This window comes from Rhodamnia argentea, chromosome 1, assembly GCF_020921035.1.
Source record: "Rhodamnia argentea isolate NSW1041297 chromosome 1, ASM2092103v1, whole genome shotgun sequence".
NCBI lineage: Eukaryota > Viridiplantae > Streptophyta > Magnoliopsida > Myrtales > Myrtaceae > Rhodamnia > Rhodamnia argentea.
Window position 1 is genome coordinate 32,074,899 of NC_063150.1, and position 23,345 is coordinate 32,098,243.

Here is a 23,345-nt window from a genome sequence, read left to right on the forward strand (position 1 = left end):
ATTCGCACATCTGACGATCGCTTCTCAGCTGCGATTTGTGTTTTGTGCCGAAGGAACTCGGATCTGTGAGGTTAGGATTTTCTCTCTCTATTCGGCTTCGCTTTCTTCTCACCTCGGCGGTTGCGCGTTCGTCCTTTGTTAAAGTTTAACAGCAGCAACCTGATGTTTGAGCTCAAGCTATCAACTAACGATGATCTTCTATCCATTTAAACTTAAATGATCGGAACAAAAATGACTGGTAATCGAACAAACCTGTCGACGCAACTTATGTAAACCCCATTTGCTCCTGGCCACGCAATTGATTAGAGAGATTCATTTATCATCGTTTCGTCAAGTAAAGATTTATGGGCACTAAATGAAAGATCGCTATTTGTACTGATGAACGCTCTTTGATAATCGAAAGATAGAACGATTTCGAAAAGAATGCGGTTGAAGAATGCCATCGAGTGCAAGACTTGACGAACAAAACACCACCTTCGAAGAACTCTTTTTATGTTTATTATATTGACAAGAGTTGCTGAGACACTCTTTGCCATTGTTTTCTATCAAGAAAAACATATCTCTCTTGTTCGGGCGTGATTCATACTCCCCAACGACAGGAAAACATATTTAAGCCCTCATTTTTTTTATTGGTAGTTTGGGCTTGCGTCCATGAATAACTACTGTTATATATACTATTTTTTACTTGTAATTGAATGATGTGACGAGAGGTGCAATGTGCTAATTAAGGTGGAATCCTCTATTAGACGTAGCCCTAATTTAATGGTGAATCGGGATAAAATCTTGTGCCTCGATTTTCTCTTTCTCGTTACTTTTTACTTCGTTGTGATTGTGCACCAAACCCTAAGATTTCTATGTGTGAAAGTCGCAGCGACAGTGGAGATAGATTGCGTTGATGGTGGAGATGGAATGGGGGGCGTACTTAATGGCGGCTCTGATAAAGATGTGCCTTGCCTTAGCTGCAGTACATTATTACACTTTGGACCCAAAAAAAGTACACAGTCAAGCCAGCAACATCAATTGGGAATAATTTACTAATTATTCCGACAAACAACTATGATTGATCTAACTCGGACACAAAATAAAAAAGAAATGTTGACGTATCTGTCAATCTTTCTCTTGAGCTACTACTACTTGAGGAATGGGAGTTGGATCTATGAGAGGCTCGCATGGTTGCCACCCTTTGTCCTCCGCCATTGACGACGACGACGGCGACGACTTGGTCTTGGGCTTGTAATACATCGCGTACAGAATCAACTGAGCCGCTCCGAGTCCGAACCCGGTCCCGTTTGGTATCTGCATCGAATTCACCATTCAAGTCCATGAGCAACCGTCTTTATATCCTTTTCCTGAGCTGTTCAGTTGATCCAGCATTGCCTTCTTTTATCATGAATAACTGTGTTCTTGGCCATGTCTTCATTTATTATGTTAAAAGTTGATAACATTCCATTGAAGAGCTAACTTAATTCTCCCACGGCATTAAACTTTGCGTGGTGATTTTTCAGCGAATAGTTCTCAAAGTTAGATGCCGACATGGTACGCCTATCGAAACCCTTAATGAATAAAAGTTAGGTTGCAGTATCAGAGCTTCCCATGTGAATAGAAGTATGAGATCTGTTTCTTATTTTTCTATTGAACTGCTCCGACTTCTGTCCGCATCTAGGCTTTGCCTTGTGGCATCAAATCATACTTGGAATAAATCTTCGGCTACTTTACGTGCATGCATATTCTGATACTGCTTGCGAAGGGCGATTTTTCACAATTTATCACATCTACCTATGTCCGAAAAGATAATAGAGAAAACAACGTAATACAGAAGGTGGAAAATTGGAAATTAAAGCTTACTCCGATGAAGTAGTCGTGGGTGAGGATGGCGTAAACGGTCCAAACGCCGCCATTGACGAAGAGGATGAAGGAGAGGAGGAAAGGCATGTACTCCACGCTCTTTGTGGTCACCACTGTCTTCTGCAATTGTTATTGAGGGTTGTCTGTCAACTTTCATGCAACATCCCGATGGATTAGTCGCCTTCATAAACAATACCATGAACCACTCTTCTCGATTTGACACACGCACACTTGATGAACATCATGCACAGTATTGCTATACTTTCGTTGCTTCTCGATAGAAGGCGGGTATGAACACGCTCGATAAAAATTCAGGAAACAACAACATAATGTCTAGCAAACATGTCATAGCTTAGCTTCTGTGTCTATCTAGATCCATGTACATATTTACCATGGCAGAGAGAGGTGAACCATAGGCGACCATGCTGAAGACAGCACTCAAAAGGCCAGCAACAGTGATCTGCATCTGCTGGTCCAACGTTAATTGAGTCGCTAAGATTGCTGCTGCTGGGAACATCACGTCGCATGTGATCGCAAGGATTGCAGTTCTCATCTGCATTATCAATAGATTGAAATCATCTTAGGAGCCCTTATCCATTGATCAGTAGATTAATAAGATCGTGTTATATCTTCAGCTTAGTCCGAGCTAAAGTTGGTCCACATGGCCTGATCAGATCTAGAGATGTTCCATTTTCTTCCTCACGAAAGGAAACAATCTATGAAGCGCAAATCTTTGGAAATCACAATCGGACGACGTACTCTCATTCTAGGGGGAGCATAGAGAAGGAAGATGGCGACGAAGGTGATCTCGAGGACGACACCGAAGCCGTTGACGGTCGCGACGACCACGCTGTTGGGCTTCACGATCCCATAGTAAGTCCAGAAGTAGGCGTTCAGCAGCTTGAACACGTACGGGATGCTCTCGAACTCCTCGGTCGATCTCCGCTTCACGATGTGCCAAAACGTCTTCCTACAACAAAGGAGGAGGACAGAAACTTCCATATTAGTGTCTGACATGAAAAATTGAACAGGGAATGGAAGGTCATGCGGTTCATCAGCTCTGGGCATACACAGGAGCGAGGTAGACTAGGCCGGTGGTGACGTTGCCGAGCAATCCGAAGAAGAAGCTCAGCGTCATGCTGCTGAGACCCAAGTGCTTGAAGTTGAATTGGATCAACCGAGAGAGAGAGAGAGAGAGAGTCGAGCAGAAATATCCACCAAATGACTCCAAGTTGACAGAAATTATACTCATAAGAGTGATCGGTTCTCGTGTGGAGGGTGGTCTATGAAGAGCTACAGAAGAAAGCTTAGTGGGAGACAGAGAAAGAATCTAAAGAAAGAGGTGGGGGCTATCGAATTGAGCACATCCGCCAAAAGTTACCGCTAAAATTTTGATCTGTTTAATGTCATCCATAAATTTTGTAAATATCGTTCATAAACTTTTAATCTGCTTAATATGAGCTTTATACTTTTGACATACGTCTAATACAATCTCTGAATTACATAAAGATGTTCGATATTGTCGTTCAATCAATCCAAGTTAATAGAATTCGCTGATTCGAATTCTATTTTAATAGATTCGGGCGGTGGATAGAAATTACGAGACGCGTGAATTAATCACGTAAAATAGTCCAACTCGAATTATGCACATCTCAAGTTTATGTGCATCATCTTGGTTTTGGGGGGTTGATCTTTGATGAACAGTTGGGCCGACGAAAGATATGTGTGAGGGCCTAATCGTTCCACCTTTGCGATCCCCCCCAAAAAGAAACGGCTGGCCAATCAAAAAAATGAAACTAATCATCCGGAAATTAGGCGGCCCCTTTAATTTCATGAGTCATCATCAAAAGACAGAAACGACAAACAATAATTGACTTCACAATGACTAGTCGGCAGGGACAGAGAGTTGGTGAGCATTAGGTTTCTTTTCCATCCCAATTTTTTCGCTACCATGCGAGCCTGGTTGACAATAACTATATGAAGATAATTTAAAATTTACTTAGTTACCGCCACCTCTAAATTAAAAAAAAATATTTTTTTTCTTTCGTCCTAAAAAATTTCTCAAAGTTTTACAACTCAGAACTCAAATAAAACTGTTTAAGGACTTGCTTAAGTCCATACTTTTTTCTTTTTAACCCAAAGAGAAATGTTTTAGAAGGACTAAACATTGGTAAAAGTTCATCGAACATGTTCTCTTCACCCCTCTTTTTAACACACACCTTTTGGCACATTTCAAATGACCCAGAAAACAAGTTTGTTGTGTTCTATTTGATCAACTGTAGCGTAAGGACTTCTTGTATGGTTGTTTGGAGCAGGACATGTGCCGATTCGGAACGCTAGGCCGACCTGGGTTATTCTGTCCCCTCCTGACAAAAATCCGATTCGTGGGTTGTCGATTCATTTTCCTAAAGGATGTGAAAGATCGAAGTTGGGAAGATCATTTCCGAGTCGTTGATTTCTCGCGAGACGAGCGCACGGCCTGAGTTTCGTTTTGTTTGGACTCTCTTCAAATCCATTGCTTTGAGCCGCCAACATTCAGACCTATATGGTGTGAATACAGAGCCATTCTGAAGTTTTCTACGGGTACAGCAAGCCTCATATCAATCTAATGCACATAGACCATGGAAAAACAGCCGCCTTTTCCAAGAACACTGCATGCATTTGCTCTTCATGAACATGATGCATGTAACAACCCACGTCGGGATTTTTAATTGTATCGGTCATCGATAGTTTCAACGTCCCAAATCGTCCTCATCCTTGTCATGAGAGCGGAGTTCGTACGGACTTATGGAAAGCGTCTTCACGATCTTCTGCAAACTGTATTGCCGGTTCACCGATGGCTTGGGCAGGCTTCTCGCCTTAGCGATGGTATGGCTTTTCAGCCGGTTCTCGTCCTCAACTTCGTATGAACTCATCTCTACATCCCCTTTGACTAGATGAGACGATCCGTCTTCCTCTGCTTCATCTCTAGACTCTTCTGATTTCGACGCCATGGACTTGTTCTTGTAGATCGAATACAGTATCAGCTGTGCTGATCCAAGTATGAACCCAATCCCATTCGGAACCTTGGAAAATGCCAGTGAAAATTCAGAAAAATGTGTGCAGCAAGGATCAGCTCTAACAACGTTAACAGAAGTGCTAGGATGCTGGGAATTTGGCGAAACTTTCGGCTCAAATAGCGTGACAAACATAATTTGATTCATAGAGCACGGAATCGAGAACAAACAGTTTAATCTGTATCCTACATGGTCAAGTATTCTTAGTTAAATAATGTTCAAAGTATTCTTTGCTAAACAAGTTTGGTTATGAAGTTTTAATGCATATAGCCTTTGTATAACCCCTAGTCATGCATACAGATGGACAAAGAGAGAAGAGGCAGAGACATACTCCGATGTAGAAGTCTTTGACCAGCACCGCATAAGTAGACCAAACGCCGGCATTGAGGAACAAGAAGAAGGAGAGGAAGAACGGCATGTACTCGACGCTCTTCGTTTTAATAACTGTTCTCTGTTTAAGCAAAGCCAAATCGAAGCTAACTTAGGTGTCTGAAACCGAAATCAGCAGGCATGACCAGAGCTCAAAGATTCGATAAGGACTAAAATAGCTAACGAAGATTCGCCTCAAGGTTACAAACAAACATGGGAAGATCATTAGAATGATAAGAATGTAGCTTGCACGAGGAATCAGAAAGGAATCGTACCATCGCAGTTAGAGGAGCGGCATACATGCCGATGGTCAATCCAGCACACAAAATTCCCACGACCGTGACCCGCATATCTCCGTGGATTGCCAGAAGAGTCACAGCTATTACTGCCCCAAGAAAGCCCACGTCTAGAATGGCCACCAGCTTCATCAATTTAATCTGCGAATCAAACGTTTCGTCACTCTTAATGCTACTTAGGCAGTACTCTCCGTATGTGCACGTAAGTCAAGTTGCAACTCTAAGATTCAGTGATCATCGGTAAGCTCTGAACATCAATCTGTGATGGCCATGGAAAGTAGAACTCACACAAGCATCAGAAGTAGGAATAGACGATTGACCGACCTTTTTTTCCTTGGGAGTATAAATGAGAAACAGAATAACATAGACGCACTGCATGATGGCGCCGGCGCCATTCACTGTCAACACGAGCAATCCACCCGGCTTGAGTATCCCGTAAAAGCTCCAGAGACTCGTGCTCAGCAGCGTTGTTATGTAAGGAACTCCTTTGTAATTCTCTGTGGATCGCTTCTTGACCACTCGCCAAAACGTTTTACTGCAGTTTTCAATCACTTTTTTAGGTGTGAATACCACAAACAGACGCAAATATTAGACCCCGCAAGAGGATGCGCAATCTTAGCTTATTGTCATTGTCAAGACGATGTATAGGAATCATGCCCCATTTGGTTAGCAAGTTAAAGAGTATGACTTAGCTCGAAATTGCCCCTAGTTATGCTTATGACTCATATCATGTCCACCGTGAAAGAAACTGCAGCGATTCACTCCTCTTGGTGCTAAATGGTTAGTTAAACAAGGTTTCGGACTCAGACTTTAATAGCTAACGTTTCGAGACGGTTGCTGAATCTTTAGATTAGAAAATTTCCCTGCTCACACCGAGGTGAATTTGCATTGACCGGTAGAAAACTGAGGTAGACAGTCTTTACTACTGGTACGATTGGTATGGCACACAGATTCAATTATAGTGCAAAAACATAGGCATATTAGGACCAAATTTGTTTATGTGGAACCTAACAGGAAAGTCCAGCCATCAACTGAGCTGTGACAAGCTATCAATTCATACTAGAATCAGTCTAAGCGAGACTGAATTTCACACAATGAGGAAGGACAGGAGGTTGCTCAAGCTATGAAGCTAACCATACTGAGGCAAACATCACAAGTTTAGGACAGTAGTTGGTTACTAGAAGCTACTAGATGCAGAGTGCCTCTGTTTGAACAACTTCATCGAGTCTATAGACCGTCTACACTAACTTCAGAGCTGAGGTGTATTGAAGGAGTGAAGACAAGACAACCGAAGAGAACAAGGCCCAGGTTTCCACTTACATGGGAGAAGCGAAAACCAAAATCGAGATGACGTTACCTGCAACAACAACAACGACAACACATTTTGAAGCATTCCCAAGAAATAACGTCACCCGGGAAGAAACTACAGAGACCCACAAAACCAAAAGAGAAAAGAGAAACAACAACGTCAACATACCAAGAATGCCAACTATGAAGCTCAAGCTAGCCATGGAGAGACAGAGCAGATAGAGAGAGAGAGAGTTTGTTTGAAGTGCTTGAATTCTTTCTTTGAGAATCAGTAAAATGCCGAACTTTGCGACCCAAAAGGAAGGGGAGGAACAAAAAAACGGATTGAAATAAGTGAATGCCCGTCTCTAGATGCTTGCCACGATTACAGCGTCCGTGGGATTTAACACACGCTGATACTCGACGATCGCATGTGGACCAAGCCTCATCTTTCTGTGTCTTTACGTGCTTTTTGTTCGATCCTTTTTTTTTTTTTGTTGTTGTTTATCTTGTCGTCGATTTGGCATTCCACTTTGAGGACGAGGGGAGAGCACTTTCAAATCGGTTACGACCGGTGAGGGCCGACCTTCTCTGTTAGGCTCAATCTAGGACCATGTGTCGTAGTTTCAGACGCAATCAGTTCGGTTTAGAAATATGTCGGCAAGGTTGTCTAAAGCTATCCATTACATTTCCCAAAAAACTTTGCGCTTTAGAAGGCTTTCGTGCGAAAGTTGAAAGTGTTATAATTACATCAACGCTATATTACGTATATTTATTGTGATCCCATATTAATGAAATATCAACATTTAAATTATATTAATGTTATATTACGTACATTTATTTTACGTGATAATCATATTGTCCAATAACCTTTTTGATGGAAAACAGTTATCTATAAGAGGCGGACGTCGGTTTAAATAAGTCATCTAAGTCAAATTCCCTACGTCGGTTATAAAAGGCAATTACAACCATAGTTTTCATCGTCAATTTCTCTTGTTTAAGAACAACGTACATTGAGAATAGTGCGTTTTACAGAGAATAGAACACACACACCATTAATATTGAAGGGATAATTGGTTAGAAAGAACTCGTTTTCGCTAGACATTTAACGCACGTATTCGTGATTATCGTCTTCATCAATGACCAGAGTTATGTTCATTTGCTATCCATGTTTCTGCATTTCGTTCCCGATATCATATGAATTTCGTTTCCTGATTAAGGTTTCAGGATCACTTAGTTTCTTTGAATTAAAGTCTAACAGGGAGGTGTTTGGTTCAACGTTCCTGAGCCAGATGTTGGCATCTTCGAAGTTAGAAAATCATTTGCGGCCTCTCAAGTCGGAGAGTTATGAGTCTTTTCTGGAACTTATGTTGCATAAACAGGAAGTGATCAGATGCAACGAGCTGACGACCGAGGAGACTAGTAATGCAGAAAGTGAAGCTTCCAGACATAATTGAGCTTTGTTCTTCTTCCACTCCACAACTCCCCTCCAAGAACTAATCCACTCATTGTCAATTGTGAAAACACTAAATCGTCACAAACGCATAATAAAACTCAGCTCTGTTCTTCCAGAGAAACTAGCAAGTCAGGGCTCTAGATTGCAGTACTTCAATCTTATATCTTACACAATCATCCGAATCGAGACGACCTACAAACTCGGGCAAATTGTAGAAAGGTCGATATTCCAAACATTGACAAGAATTTACCTCACTCAAAGAGGTATCTAACAAGAGATCTCATCATTTTGAGACCATTTCCACGAATCTGGGTGTGTAAAGAGATGATATAAGGAAGTTGGAAGTCAGGACGCTTGGATTGTTTACTCACTGATCTCAAGGCATTCACTCTTCAAGGGTGTCCAAAAATAGTACAGGTAAAGTAGCAAGACTTAAGAAAAAAATAGATGAAAATAGATCCAAAACCATAAGATAAAGCTGTCTTCACATTAAGTCTTTGCCTAACTTCAGCAAAACTTAGATAGCGACAACCAAAACCAAATTGGCTTCAACAAGTATGAAACTAAGCTCAAACCCTGAATCCCCTGCTGTTCCTCTTGCCTCTAGCCCTCTCAAACTTTCTTCCCTTTGAGCGAACATATGGCTTGGTATGGCTGTGTGGGACACCAGGTGCAGGACCGAAGTGTTTCACTGCTTCTCTAGCATTCTTAGGACCTCTCAGAAGAATCTGCAAAAGAAACAACTTCAAATCAGTAACAGCACATAACTTCACAGGAACCACAAAGGCACTTAAAAGCATTACATAGCTTAAAAGAACTGGTATGACTAAACGATCAAACAGAGAAGTATGACAAACCCCTAAAAACAGTTTTTTGATTCCATCGCACATCAAATTTTCCTTGTAGTTGATAGCCGATGGGCAGGGAAAAATAATACTTCAAGAATGTTTTCCATATCCAACATAATACAGATCATAGACTATCACTCATTGGAATTGGTACCGTGTTCTGTCCAAGTGGAGCACGAAGAGCAAGCTGGTCAAATGTCAAGCATTCACCACCCGCCTTCTCAATCCTCGCCCTTGCTGTCTCAGTAATCCTCAAAGCAGTAACCTTCAAAGCTGGAACCTCATAGACCCTTATATCATCAGTAACAGTCCCCACCACCACGGCAATTTTGTCCTCCTGCAAATAAATACTTATAAAAGCTTTACATCTTTGACCAAGACGTCGTTATTAAGTTACCAGAGGACATCCCCATGACATTTTAATTAAACTACAGTAGGCACTGAGCATTACAAACCTTTCCCTGCATGTAGCGGATGAGCCTGGAAAGAGACAATGGTGGCTTGTTCACCTTGCTCATGAACAAGCGCTTCAAGATGACCGCATTAAACTTGCTTCCAGTCCTCCGGACAAGGAAACGATAGAGCTGTTACATGGTTTTCAAAGCAAACATAAACATATGAGCATACACATAGCACCTCATGTTGTCTGTACAAAGTACCAAGCACATGTAAATCGCTAAAAAGTGATTTACATATGCAGTCTCTACATAAAAAAGTGGAACAATCTTTTGCTGAGCAAAAGGAAGTTGCAACCTCTTTGATACTCAAGTCACCATACAGACAGCTAACGAAGTAAAGTTCCCATCCACTTCACATAATTAACAGAAACCCGAGTTCTCATAAAATCACACCCAACCACATCCTATATGTCCAACACCACCTACCGACATCATGCCGGCAATGTGCTCTCACGGCATTTCATCCACCAAAACATGCGCTGCGATAACCGCCCGAGCAAAGGAACAAGTTACAGTCATGAATGAAAGTCGCAGCACCACCAAGTATACCAAGAATTGGCACGAGACTTAGATCCAGAGTCATGACAAGAGCACGGAATGGCCAGCCTACAGCATACGACTCATAATAAGCCACCTAAGATAGGCACACATTTCCCTAAAGCACGAACTTGTCCAATCTCCAGGAACAACAACTCCACGAAACTCGAATCATAAACGTCAAAATTTCGGCTCAACCCTTACATTGCAGCATGACAGGCTTCACAAACTAGACACCAGAATGGCCAAAATCCAAACGATAGCCCAAACAAACGAGAGATTCAGCAGTTCATCCCTACCTTGACGAGTAGCTTCAGGTAGATATCGTCCGATTTAGGAGCAGTCCTCTTGGTCTTCTTACTCTTACCTCCAGCCTTCAGATCGATCCCCTGCGATTACAACACAACCAGGCACGTCCAGAGAGTGTCATGATTCAGACGAATGAAGACGACGACGCGAAGAAAAAGGTGCAAATGAGGAGAGAGGGGAGGATACCATCTTCTTCTGCTTCTGACTCCGAGCTCGCCTCTGCTGCGACTGCCGCGGTGTTTCAGGGTTAAGTGTTGAGGCTAAATGGAGCGAAGGAGAAAGGACGCTAGGGTTTTTGCAAGAGGCTGCGAGGTTTGTCTACGGCGCAGGTCCACTTGTATTGCGTGGGAATTCAATCTTAACCGTACACATGGAGGACACGATCTCTTGATCTGACGGTACAACAAAAATATAATTAAGCGCTTGGTGTTACACAAATCGTTTCTTAACATTTTTGTGCGTGCAATCATTAAAGATACTCCTCCCCACCAACCCCCCACCCCCCAAAAAAAAAAAAAACAAAAACCAAAAAAAAAAAAAAACCATCGAGGAATTTAAAAATGTCTTAGATTCTTCTTTTTCATTGGTCTAAGGTTAGCTGTCCAAAATATTTTAAAAAAAATTGATTGATTATGTGCATGTAATAATTAACCAACAAAAAATATTTTTATTATCGATACTAATTTATTTTAAAGCTTTTTTCGTGAATGATAAAATTATTTTTTTCATTCAAATGTTTTTGTAAGAGATATAAGTGATTATTTTCTAGAAAACATTCTACAATGAATTTTTAGCGAAGCAAACAAAACCTAAAAAATGATCACTTTTCTCATTTTTAATTACCTAAAAAAAAAAAAAAACTATGATGGATAGAATTTGGCCGCTTATTCTAGGGCCCAACTTGAATTAATCACTCTGCCCACTTCGTATGCATCGTCCCGGTAACATCCGTTGGTTGATAAACATGCTCGTGATAGACATGAGAATTGACATGTAATGAAGTTTATTAAGATGATAATTTAGGTTTAATTTCTAAAGTAATTTTTGAAATCATAGAACAACGTTTTTCCAGTCTTACCTATCCCTTATCGTATCATAAAGCAGTCACTTAGACCGGAATACCTCTCTCAATTAATCTCTCTGAGAGGCTAAAATACATGACCTAAAAATAAAGACCGAAACATGATTTTCTTTAGCAATTTCAGGACCTAACATTATTATCGCTGTTGGTGGTCCGGCAAGGTTGCCACCTTCGCCGGCCGCCCCCCTTCAAGGAATATATGCATGATTCCCTTCAGTGATTACATTACCCAACATCGATTCACTTTTCTTGTGAAAACTCAGCCAACAAAAAGGGGAACCATTTTCAGACGGATCCTGGATAGAACATGAGAGCTTCATTCTACAGAGTCCCTCATCCATTTCAAGGTCAGAGAACCAAAAATGAATCTGCCCTAGAAGCTGGTCAAGTTAGAACCCACCATCCCGCTTCGAGAGTCGAATGCAACATGTCAACTTGTATCAGAATTCAACGCCAGATACATAATGATTAATGAGGGATGCATCTGTACAGCCGACTGACCATAAACCTCGTGCAATGAAGAAAAGAGCCAGCCTGATGGAGAAACATGTGACCTCGTGACTCGTAATTGAACAGCAAAAGGGGAAAGAAAGTACAAATAAAACCCTTCACAAAGTCGTGAGATTTGGATTAACACCATCGTCTGGAATGTATACTCTGAAGCTTCATCATCAATCTAAACGTTCCATCTGCAGGGTTGATAACATGTTCCAACAATGAGTACCAACTCGGGTCAGTAATGAGTAGGTTGACTGGTGAAAAAAAGGCAGAGACGAACACTAGGAGGCAGCCCATGCAAAAATCAGACGACAAGTAAACAAATTCATCGATGAGTACTGAAAGTCAGGTGATACATTACCTTCCAAAGACCATCGTTAAGATAATGCATGTTATCCACTCCAATGCCCTTGTTTATAGCCCGACTGCATATAGAGCAATTGACTTAGCCTTAAATAGAGATGAAAAGGATATGCAAGACAAGATCAAGCAACTGATATTCATGTTGGTAACTATTAATGTTTCGAATATGATATCCATGATAATGTTTCTGATTCCTGCATGTGGATAGAGGAGGAAACTCACATGTCTTTAGCCGACATTTTTGTAAAGCCTATCGCAAGAGCATGTTGCTTGCCTTCCGCCATAATGACCTGAAAAAAATGAAAAAGAAAATGAAGAAACAGACTATAATGCCACAGCCAAAAGCAAAAGACTCACAACTCTGAATTGAACATACTGTCCTAAAAGAGAACTAATACCAATCAAGCCAAGCACTAAACATCGTTAGATAGACTGAACATTGGTAGGTGTGCAGTTGTGGACATTGAAAGGTGTCTCTTACCACAGGAGTCTCTGCACCAACTTGATCATCCAAAGCACCTCCAGGAGAGGTAAGGCCAGGACACATAATGTTTGCACCAGCAAGAACAAATCTTATTGCACCCCTGTCTACTTGTAATTTCTTCATTATGTTTGGATCTGCATCATACTTGGCTATGTTAGATGCTACGACTCTACAATTTGTAATGAGCAACACAGTAATAACAGGCAATTTTTCTGATGATATTCCTAATTTGAGATTAGCACGTTCACAACATTGAAGCCCCCAATATGGTTTGCTCCACGAAGGAAATGCTTTAACATGACAAAGAGGTATTATCCAAGCATTAGGTTTATCTACTCCAACCCAGAATTGATCTAACATATATTTAGCAAGATCACAGGTTAAGTGCAAACTCATTCAGCACATGTGGATCCACAATATATGACTTAGTCAAAAAAATAGGCTACATTTTAAAGCTGAGAGTCCAGCCTAAAGAATTAGACATAATCACTATTTACTTTCCTACCAAAATCTGTATGCAACTCTAATATAAACATTGATATATAACTATTTATAAGATGCATTTCCAAATATCCACTCTCCAAGCACTTAAACGGATATGGCCACGATTGTTCATGCTTCAACAAAAGCAAAAAGCAACTTTTTACTTTCCAACCAAAATTTTGAATAATATCCAAATTTCAAAAACTTACGAGAAAATGATACGTAATTCAATGTGTCGAGATTAGTATATATAGTGGAAAAATTCAGTGCGTAGATTTGCAAGATTTTGGTTAAGTAAAAAGTGAAAAACCATCCAGACACGCCTTAAATTTACAAAGGCCCATCTAGGAGTAGCATCGGTATGGCACTATGTAACTAGCATATACGTTAAAATGGTAGTACTATCATCTATAAATCAAGTAAAGCTATGAAAACACGAGAAGATGGCAAGAGATTGTTTACATTGATGCAGAAGTCGTAGGGTTGGCATGTAAGGACCATCACGGATGTTGAAAAAGAGAGGCACATTGTTCACCAGAACCAAATTCAGATGGTTCTGACTGGAGGCAAGGAAAGAAAGCCCTCTCAAAGGCAAGTCTCAACAGCATTATAATTATAAAGGAAGCCACAATAAAAGGTATTGATCAACTGAAATCTTTAAAAATAGATTAACCAAAAAAATTGCAGTTAGATGAGAGCCAACCATTTGGCAACAATGAGTGGAGACTTCTTGGGAAGCAAATCATCCAAGACTGGCTCTAATCCTGGATACTGAATCAACAGCAACAAGTGAGTCAAATCACACCAAGTGATGGACAGGAAAAAAAGTTTAAATAACCAACAAATATCAGACCTCTTCTGCAATACTTTGACGTATTTTACGTTGTACAGATGCCTTGACTTGATTTTGCGCAGATACATCTTCTGAGGAGAACCTGAAAAATGAATTTGTGACCAGTTGATCCATAGAGAGAGAGAGAGTACTCTCTCTGGAGTGCAGGCAGGAACATCGACTTCATGTAGGTAAACAAAGCCAATTAAAAAAGTTATTTGGAAAGTACAATAGATAGAAGAGCTAATATCACCAAAAACCTCAAACCGGTACACCCATGCCACATTTACCCCAACCTAATTTTTGTGTCACGAAAACTCTCAAATTGGGACACCCATGCCACATTACCCCAAACCGATATACTCGTGCCGCATGAAGGGCTGTTGCACAAAATGTACTTCTGAGTAATTGCCCCATTACCTTAATTGTTATTTGAACAAGTAAAGACCCCAAATTATGGTAAATCTGAGATTTTTTGGGGTGAATATGGCACAGGTGCACCAGGTTGGGGTAATGTGGCACCCGTGCAGCAGTTTGGGAATTCTTGTGACATAAAAATTAGTTTGGAATGGCATGAGTATACCAATTCGAGAGTTTTTGTGACATGAAAATTAGTTTGGGGAACGTGTGACATTGGTGTACTAGTTTGGGGTAATTTGGGATTTTTGGTGATACTACTAAACTAGATAGAAGCCCGATCCCCATAAGAATTCACAGGTAATCTACTTGAAAGCATCATACTATTTGCCAGTCTTGATAAAGATAGAAATATTTCAAGTACTCAGTCATCACAAAGATTTGTAACCCAGAGCAAGTCTATCCCTAACAAATTTCCTCAAGCTTCATTAGGATAAGCCGTTCGTGATTACAACCTTACGGTATACAGATTAGGACCATTTTGGAAGCAGCGTTCTAGTTCATTGCTCCAACAGTTACTATACAGCAAGACAAGGATATAGGTCAACTGCTTTCCCCAACCCAAGTATTCTGTAACTCGAATCACGTGCAAGCCGAAAACCTTATAGACCGGCCATTACCCAGAAGAACCCACCAAATTGTCTTTCACGTTGACCCATGAATTACAACATAAAATGATACTGAAGATCCAAAAGAAAAAGATTTTGGCATAGGATGCTAAACTTTCCAGCCTGACAAGCTCGGAAATTAATATCCACAATCCTTCCATTCCCGACTCGTCAAGATGGTCATGATCCTCAACATATTATACCAAGCACAATGACAGATTTAGGTCTGTATGAATGCAAATCCGGACAGGAAAAATATATAAAAAGACTCGGCATATCTAGCTTTACTTCCCATTAAACGGCCTCCAGTCAGCAGCTCACACTCTCTGAAGCACGCAACAATCAGAAGTCAACCTCATCTTCGGGGACACAACCATCGACACCCAAAATTGCTACAGCCAGACGATACGAAACTAGAGGTCCGAAGCCTAAAAGTCGCACAATTCTTTGTCCCGGCAGAATTACTTCCCCAAAAACTAGATCCACAGGAACTCGTGTGAATTCAAAAGCTTATATCAAACAAGCATTGACCCAGAAACCCTCGACTGGCGAACATGAAGCCCACCGCAAATCACACATAACCAAAGCGGCACCGCGCAGCGAATGGAAGCAGATGCATAAGCAACCGAAGAGCGACACAGCGAGCGAAAGGAAGGAGGAAGAGAAACGGAGCTTACTTTTTGAACATAATTGCAGGGGAACAACGAATCGCCGGCGTCTTAATCGCCTTAACGCAGAAGAAGAAGAAGAAGACGATGATGATGAGGTTTAGATCGATGTCAGACTAAAACCCCTTTTCTCTTGTTGTTTCTGGAGGAGACGAGGGGGAAGGGAGCTCACGCAGCCCAGCGGCGCACAATAGCATCGCGTTGTTATTAAGCCCTTCTATAAAAGAAAACTAACACAAATAGTTTTTTTCATTATTTACGAGTAACTACTACATTTATCCTCAACTAATTTTTCTATCGTAAAAAGTTTCGGACTAAGATGCTGTGAATTTTTTTTTAATTAAAATGGACAAAATTGGGGCAAAATTATGAAGAGTTTTAAGGTGAATTTAATAGATTTCAAAATTTTAATTCATTTCCTTAAGATCTAGTTTCCCCAAAACAAACGTAAAATACCTATTTATGTTGAGTTCATCCGAGTTTTTTGCTACGTGTATTTTCACGTTAACAATTTAATTGAATATAGGACGAAGGGTATTATTAAAGGTTAGATTGTCATGGGTTTATTATGACAAATTAATTTGGATAATTGTGAGACGGTGTACCAATTTGGGATTTTTTGTAATCCATAAATTGATTTGGGAAAAATATAATACGAATATACCAATTTGAAAATTTTCATGATAGTTTAATTTTTTTTTTATCCCACCAGAAAGATTTTTTCTTTATTTTTTTAAAGAAAATATATGAGTGTTTCCTTCTTCTTTTTTACCATCCCAAATGCAATTATGTTGTTCTCCTTCAATATGTTCTTATACAATATTGTTATCGCCAATAATCATGCGGCTCTGCTGGTAAAAGAATTAAGGGATGGAGATGCAAGTATCATTGGTGCGGAGTTCAACTATCATGCTTTGCAAAGAAATAGTGCCAAAGTCAGAGAGGGAGTGTCAGAAATAGAACAGACAAAAAAATATATTATACAGTTATCCGCCTATAGATTTCTTTCTATCTTTCCTTCATTTTTCTTTTTACCTTTAAACCTATAAGAACTCTACCACATTATGTACATTAGCATGTTTTTGAAACACAAGGGAAATCTTACGGCAAAATTAGCAGCATATTGATATACTTACGAAAAATTTAGTAAACTCTTAAGGCAGATTTGGGAAAAAGTCATAGACATTGGCACATTTTTGAAACACAAGGGAAATATTACGGAAAAAATTAGCAGATTCCCAACCTTAGTTCATGTTCTTTAGATTTAGCTCCCACGTAAGAGACCCATTTATGTTGAATTTTCAAGTCAATCCACATCACACGTGATATTTTACTCGAGTTGTTTCCTACTTGCATTTCCACGTTTGCAATCAAGACGTTAAGGTCTCAAAGGATAGATTGTCACGAGTGTATTGTGACAAGAAAAATTTTCTGTCAATTTGAGATTTTTTATGACACGAAAATTAATCATGGGTAAATATGATACCGGTTTACCAATTTGGATATTTTTTGTGGTACTATTATTTTTTTCACTCAAAAGAATTTTTACCTAGTGTTCAATTTCTTAAGGGAAGACGTGGGTTTTTCCCATATGCAATTATGTTGTTTTCCTTCTATAGGCTCTTATATTATATAGTCATTTATTTACAAAACAAAATCCATCTTCCATCATTTTGCTTTTTATCTTTAAACCTATAAGAATGTTACTACAATTAAAGATATTACCCAATATAAATTAGTGTGCGTGTCACAAAAAACTCCAAACCAATACGCTCACAAAAAATTTAGTAAAATCTTAAGGCAAATTTGGGAAAAATTATAGACATTAGCATGTTTTTATAACACAAGGGAAATCTTACAGCAAAATTAGCATTCATCAATTTTAGTTAATTTTATTTGGATCCATATCCCAAAACGATGTAAGAGACCTATTTATGTTGAATCTTCAAGCCGATCCACGTCACACGTCGATCATCTGAGTTGTTTACTATGTGTATTTCCACATCAGCAATTTAAAAGGATATTAAGGTACCAAAGGATTTATTATCACGAGTATATTGTGACAAGAAAATTTAGTTTGGGTAATTACAATATGGACGTACCACTTTGGAATGACATGAAAATTAATATGAGGTAAGTTGATACCGATTTACCAATTTGGTTTTTTTTTTTTTTTGTGGTACTAACAGTTTTCTCTTTAATGTTCAATTTCTTAAGAAAATTTGTGGGTTTTTCCCTTTTTTATCCATCCCAAAAACAATTATGGCGTTTTCCTTCAATTTTTTATATACTTATTCATCTATAGATTTTCTTCCATCTTCCCTCATTTTGCTTTTTACCTTTAAACCTACAAGAACTTGACTACATATTAAGATACTGCTCCGCATAAATCCAACCAAATGAACGAAGGTACATGGCGCCATAGGTACTAGTAAAAGGCACAAGCTTCTCCATGGTACTATCATCGACATTTATAACGTTAGCCTCAAGATAAGAACAGATCTACTCATAGAAAATCATTTTTCCACAGGAAAATGCAAACACCTTGACCATTTCAACTCTAGTATGTCTCATATGGACAGTGTGATTGGCTTGGTACATCACGTCGGTCTTATTATCAATAAGCAATATACTGCTCGAGCTCGGAAAAATGCCCATTTCAATTGGGCACGGGGCACATAAAACTATTACTCAGTAGTAGCACAGACAAGCAGAAAACGTCACCTCCTCAACTGTTACATTTTCTAACTCTCGGAGGTTTCAGAATTATACTGTAAATAGTGTAAACTCCACATAAAAAACTTCCAAGGGGAAGACAGGCCGCATTCCATCGCTCGATTGTGCCTTGAACAAATTGTCATCCCTCATCATTGTAGCACATCCCCATTCAATCTTCTCGGGAGGAGAAGAAGGAGAAGGCTAAAGCAGAAGGGATTAATTTCGCTTTACGCACACATAAAATCTCAGAAACCATTTCTCTTCAGTAGGTTTCCAAGAAGAACTATGTGCAACAACTCACGGTAAACTCCCTACTACTGCAACAACATGGGGTCAAGGAAAAAGACCGAGGAGGCGTATGAAGCATCCTAAAAAACAATGGCACAAAGCAAGCCCTGACCTCAGAAGGTTCCCCGTCATGCAGTTTGTTTTTCATGAATTTAGGATCAAAGGAAACTCATGAAGCAACCAGAAATCACCGTGTCAAGCGACTTTTGTTTCTTTCCGAGCAACCAAACCGTTGACGTAAAACAAAATTCTGCCCTTTAACGGGTGAAAGTTGAAAGCATCCATGGAAACTAGATCCGCTTCAATCATTGCCAAGAGAACAAGCAACTAAAACAGTCAAAATGCCATTCTTTTACTTATGTCATCCAAATCAAAGTCACCAAGAAGCTCACAGCAGCTTCTCATGGATAAAGACCCAACTTCCAAGACTTCGAGAAACATAACATCTAATGGAGGGTCGTCAGGGAGGAACCTGGGACCATCAAATGGGACTGGAAGAAGAAACATCATGTCATATATTCACCTCCACAATTGGCCAACATCCTCAATGATCAATCAAAACTAGCATTCAAGAACTTTAGCAGTTCACTTCTTTTGCTTTCAGCCATCTTGTCCTCCTTTGTTTTGTCAAGTTTCAAAAGAATCTATAGCATTAAAGAAACAAGGAAACAAACTCATTAAGCAAGAAAAAACCCTCACCCATCTGATGAGTACTATAACTAATTCATAACAAAGAATATCCCTACCTTTTTACCAGAGACAGCACTGCGACGAACACGGTCATCTTGGTCCCGCCCCAAAAACTGTACATGTACAAAAATCAGGACACATAAGGCACAACAAGAGCAAGATTATAAGGGGAAACTAGAGATGTCAAATCACGATACACACCTTAGAAAGCTGCACCGGACCGCTACCTCTTTCATCCTGCTGACTCTATACATGGCTCATATTGCCAGACACACCATAGTGAAATATCCAGGCAAGCCAGTCAAGCCGCCAATAACCATGCCAGAGATCCCAGCTCCAATTTCGAAGAGCAATTTAAAAAAAGCAATGAGCATCTTAAGGACCTTTAAATCTTTAAGTTTAAGAGATTGCAAAATTACTTGTACTGCTTGATGCATTCCTAAACGTCATTTTGTCTATAAAAAGCTAAACCAGTTCTAGAATATCCATAAGAAATTTACAAGCAACAAAGCCTTTTACAAATCTAAGATATCAAAACAGCCAAAACTAGTTAACCACTCGAAAGTTCACCAATAAGTCTTAACATCAAGACCATGTCACATAATTCATCCCCACAATCATCTGATCTCCATTGTAAATTAGGAACTCCACTACATGAGCTGTAAATACTTCTTTTCTATGAGGATGTTAACATGAATTCAACAGGGAGACAAGCAGAAACTCTACAGAGATTCCACATTGCCAGCTGCTTCACTTTTTTGTTAGTCAATCAATCTCACATCTACAAAGCTTGAATCCAATCTCTCTCAACAAACAATTTTGCTGGTTCAGAAAAGCAAATGCCAATGAATAGAAAGAAACTTAGAAATGCTAGAGCACAGATCTCCTCGATAAAAAAATCTCCTACTGAATATACATGCGAGTTATATGCTTTTCAAAGATGTGACTTATAAATCAGCTGCACAAATAGTTGGAAAAGAACAGCCTATAGTTAGGTACCATAGCAGAGATGAAAAATCTCCTCTTACCTCCTTCACTTTATGCTTATCACGTTTATGATGGCGATTCTTGCTCCTATCCTTTTCCTGGAGCTGCTTGCCAAGAAAAGAAACAGATGGAGAGTGATAAGGCAAAGCATATGAACAAATAGAGATAAACAAACACAACAAAATGCAAATCCAAATATTTTACCTTCTTGGGCTTGTCACTTTTTCTTGGCTTCTTCGAATGATGAGATGTGTCATGCCCGCTTTCAGAACTATCACTTCATAACACCATCGAAAAGTTCACCATCAGCCAAGAAGCAATTGGCAGCAGTGGATATCGGACCCGAATTTTTAAGCAAGACATGCCACATTTGAATCCTAACAAGTGCAGATTTACATAGGCAACTACGGCGGAGCAATAGCATACAAAATCCACTCAACAATCTGAGCTGTTTTCCAATTGCAGGGAGTCAAAGAACACATCATTCAATCCCTCATCACAAAGCACGAATGTATAGCTGATCTATGAGAGCTCAAAACACCAAAGTTCCTTTTCCTATGTCGAGGAAATATAACTATGGAACGCTTTCATAGAGAAACAATTAAACTTAGCTCCAGAAACAACCACCATCGAATCAACAAACGACCATAACTCAGACAGCGAGAGAAAGAACGCAAAAAATCACGAATCCTAGCAGAGTCCGCTCCGCAAAAATGACAGAAAGAGGAGCAAATCCAAATTCGTTACTAATCTATCGGGGCGGTTACCAAAAGATCTAGAAGGTAAAATGAGCTTTCCCCTGATTGAACCACCTGGAATAATCCGAGGAAGAGCAGGAATCTGAAGAAGAGCGATGGCGATGCCTGCGACGCCGTTTGCCGTGAGACCGACTCTTCTTACGGACTTTGAGGACGTCCCTCTCCCTCTCGCGGCGGCCACTGCTGCTGCCGCCGCCGCGGTGGCGGCGACGGCGGCGAGACGGTGAAGAAGCTGAATCGGAGGCGGAGGCGGACGAAGAGGGGTCCGAGGAGGCCGATGATGCCGCCATTAGGGTTTCCTGTTGGTTGGGAGAAGGCAGAGGTTCGGATGACCCGGGCGAAGAATGCTGCAGACAGAACGACAATGGAAATATAAGAAAAACATAAAAGGTAGTCAAGAAAAAAGTAAACCTCCTCCGCCCATTGATTCGCAAAAGATGATTTGATTTAAAAACAAAATTCTTATAAATAATCAGAAAAAATTTCAAAAATAAATCTGAAGTGCATTCATTTTCTTAAATAAATGCATAAAATTGATATTATTTTAAATAAAACTGTGAAGATTCCTTATTATCTAATTAAGGAGCTGAAATGACCTTATTAGTCTCAAAAAAGGCCTAACTCAAGGGTTAGTAGGGGCATTTTAGTCATTTAATATTTTATTTGTCTTTTCCTTTTTTCAGTTCTTCAAAATTTTTAAAAAAAGGACTAAATGTTAAAAAAAAAAAAACAAACACGGGTGGGAGGGTCGTCGGCGCCTCGATGAGGGCTAGTAGGCCCTTGCCAAAGCCCAGTGACTCTTGCCCCAAGTTCGGCTAAGGGCTAGTGACCCTCGCCTAAATTTAAGAGAGGATCACGGCTCTCCCCTCTGGTTGAAGGGGTCGCCGACGCCATAGCCGCTGCCCCAATGTAGGCGGCGGCCACCTCTCTCTCTCTCTCTCTCTCTCTCTCTCTCTCTCTACTTTTAATTTTTAATTTAATTTCACTAAAAATTAGCTTAAAATTATATTTTGATGAAAATGCCTTTAATCGGTTGGAATATTTGGCCGGTCGGCCATCAAGGTAAAGCCCTTATTTGAAACAACCTGGCCACTTCAAGCCTTTTTTTAAGATAATGAGAGTACTTCGGACCTTATTTGAAATAATGACTATTTTATGGTTTTATTTGAGAAAATGAGGGCACTTGTGGCTCTTAATTGAAAATTTTCCTAAATAATCACAAGTATTGATTCAAATAATTAATTAATAAAATATTATTATTATTGACAATAATTTATGTATAAACATTTTATGATCACTTTTGTAAATGATATAAGCATTCAATTTTTTTAAAAATATATTTTTTAAGTCACTCATTTTCACAAAATAAACCGAGACGGCTTTGTTCATTTCGTGAAAAATGTGAAGTTTTTTAAAAATATTTTTTGGGAAGTCATTTTCTTGAAAAATGACAATATTTCTAGGTTCTTGCCAAACTAAAAATGTATTAAAAAATATTTTCCCCATTTGATTTTCTTCATCATCGTTTGGTAGACAGTTACTAACGTTGACACGAATGCCCTATGTAACACAGCCAGTGCTAACATAAATTTTTTTATTTTTTAATATACTATTTAATTTTTTTCTCTTCTTTTTGCTTTCTTTTCTTTCCTCCTTTGCCTGTCATAAGCTACAGGCGAGCTTGTCCCTCGCCGAGGTGAGTGACCATTAGAGGAAGAAAGAAAAAAATAAAAAAATTATAACAAAATAAAGAATTCAAAAAGAAAATGACAAAATAATTAAAACCAAATTAATGTTAAGGTGCGTAGAAAAAATGATTTCCTCTTTTCTTTGAAAAGGAAAAAAGATGAGATCAATTTTCCCACTTTTAAATGTATTTTTTATATTGACGAAAATATTTTCCTTGACTAGCTATTTTTCGTGAACCGAATATCGAAAAATTTGAAAAATATTTTCTTGGAAGTTATTTTCTGCGAAACAAACGAGCCTAAATAAAGAGAGAAAATGAA

General features: G+C 39.4%; 5 protein-coding genes across 7 annotated transcripts; all 5 read right to left on the reverse strand.

Annotated features, from left to right (window-relative positions):
- Positions 1-941: 941 nt before the first annotated feature.
- LOC115752796 (bidirectional sugar transporter SWEET17-like) lies at positions 942-3,078 on the reverse strand. The gene is made up of 5 exons (XM_030691166.2): positions 2,916-3,078; positions 2,605-2,815; positions 2,237-2,398; positions 1,846-1,965; positions 942-1,296 (listed from the first exon to the last, which is right to left on the reverse strand). The coding sequence occupies exons 1-5, from the start codon at positions 2,981-2,983 to the stop codon at positions 1,108-1,110; spliced, it is 750 nt and encodes a 249-aa protein (XP_030547026.1). The 5' UTR covers positions 2,984-3,078; the 3' UTR covers positions 942-1,107.
- A 1,266-nt stretch (positions 3,079-4,344) lies between these two features.
- On the reverse strand, positions 4,345-7,219 carry LOC115752794 (bidirectional sugar transporter SWEET16-like). Of its 3 annotated transcripts, XM_030691159.2 has the most exons (7): positions 7,044-7,219; positions 6,887-6,923; positions 6,745-6,804; positions 5,891-6,101; positions 5,546-5,707; positions 5,233-5,352; positions 4,345-4,910 (listed from the first exon to the last, which is right to left on the reverse strand). In XM_030691159.2, exons 1-7 carry the CDS (start codon positions 7,075-7,077, stop codon positions 4,578-4,580), a joined length of 957 nt encoding a protein of 318 aa, XP_030547019.1. In that variant the 5' UTR covers positions 7,078-7,219; the 3' UTR covers positions 4,345-4,577. The 3 variants fall into 3 exon arrangements, with proteins under 3 accessions (XP_030547019.1, XP_030547020.1, XP_048135737.1); XM_030691160.2 differs by lacking the exon at positions 6,745-6,804 and having other exon boundaries at positions 7,044-7,217; XM_048279780.1 differs by lacking the exons at positions 6,887-6,923; positions 7,044-7,219 and having other exon boundaries at positions 6,745-6,880.
- A 1,513-nt stretch (positions 7,220-8,732) lies between these two features.
- LOC115752800 (60S ribosomal protein L18-2-like) lies at positions 8,733-10,798 on the reverse strand. The gene is made up of 5 exons (XM_030691171.2): positions 10,648-10,798; positions 10,452-10,541; positions 9,613-9,741; positions 9,312-9,494; positions 8,733-9,037 (listed from the first exon to the last, which is right to left on the reverse strand). Exons 1-5 carry the CDS (start codon positions 10,648-10,650, stop codon positions 8,879-8,881), a joined length of 564 nt encoding a protein of 187 aa, XP_030547031.1. The 5' UTR covers positions 10,651-10,798; the 3' UTR covers positions 8,733-8,878.
- Positions 10,799-11,839: 1,041 nt separating this feature from the next.
- On the reverse strand, positions 11,840-16,061 carry LOC115752798 (malignant T-cell-amplified sequence 1 homolog). Its single transcript, XM_030691168.2, has 8 exons — positions 15,905-16,061; positions 14,224-14,305; positions 14,074-14,141; positions 13,833-13,930; positions 12,885-13,021; positions 12,626-12,693; positions 12,402-12,465; positions 11,840-12,231 (listed from the first exon to the last, which is right to left on the reverse strand). Exons 1-8 carry the CDS (start codon positions 15,913-15,915, stop codon positions 12,214-12,216), a joined length of 546 nt encoding a protein of 181 aa, XP_030547028.1. The 5' UTR covers positions 15,916-16,061; the 3' UTR covers positions 11,840-12,213.
- Positions 16,062-19,139: 3,078 nt separating this feature from the next.
- LOC115752799 (pre-mRNA-splicing factor 38B) lies at positions 19,140-21,713 on the reverse strand. Its single transcript, XM_030691169.2, has 6 exons — positions 21,391-21,713; positions 20,783-20,855; positions 20,620-20,682; positions 19,793-19,837; positions 19,648-19,704; positions 19,140-19,545 (listed from the first exon to the last, which is right to left on the reverse strand). The coding sequence occupies exons 1-6, from the start codon at positions 21,624-21,626 to the stop codon at positions 19,453-19,455; spliced, it is 567 nt and encodes a 188-aa protein (XP_030547029.1). The 5' UTR covers positions 21,627-21,713; the 3' UTR covers positions 19,140-19,452.
- Between the last annotated feature and the right edge of the window lie 1,632 nt (positions 21,714-23,345).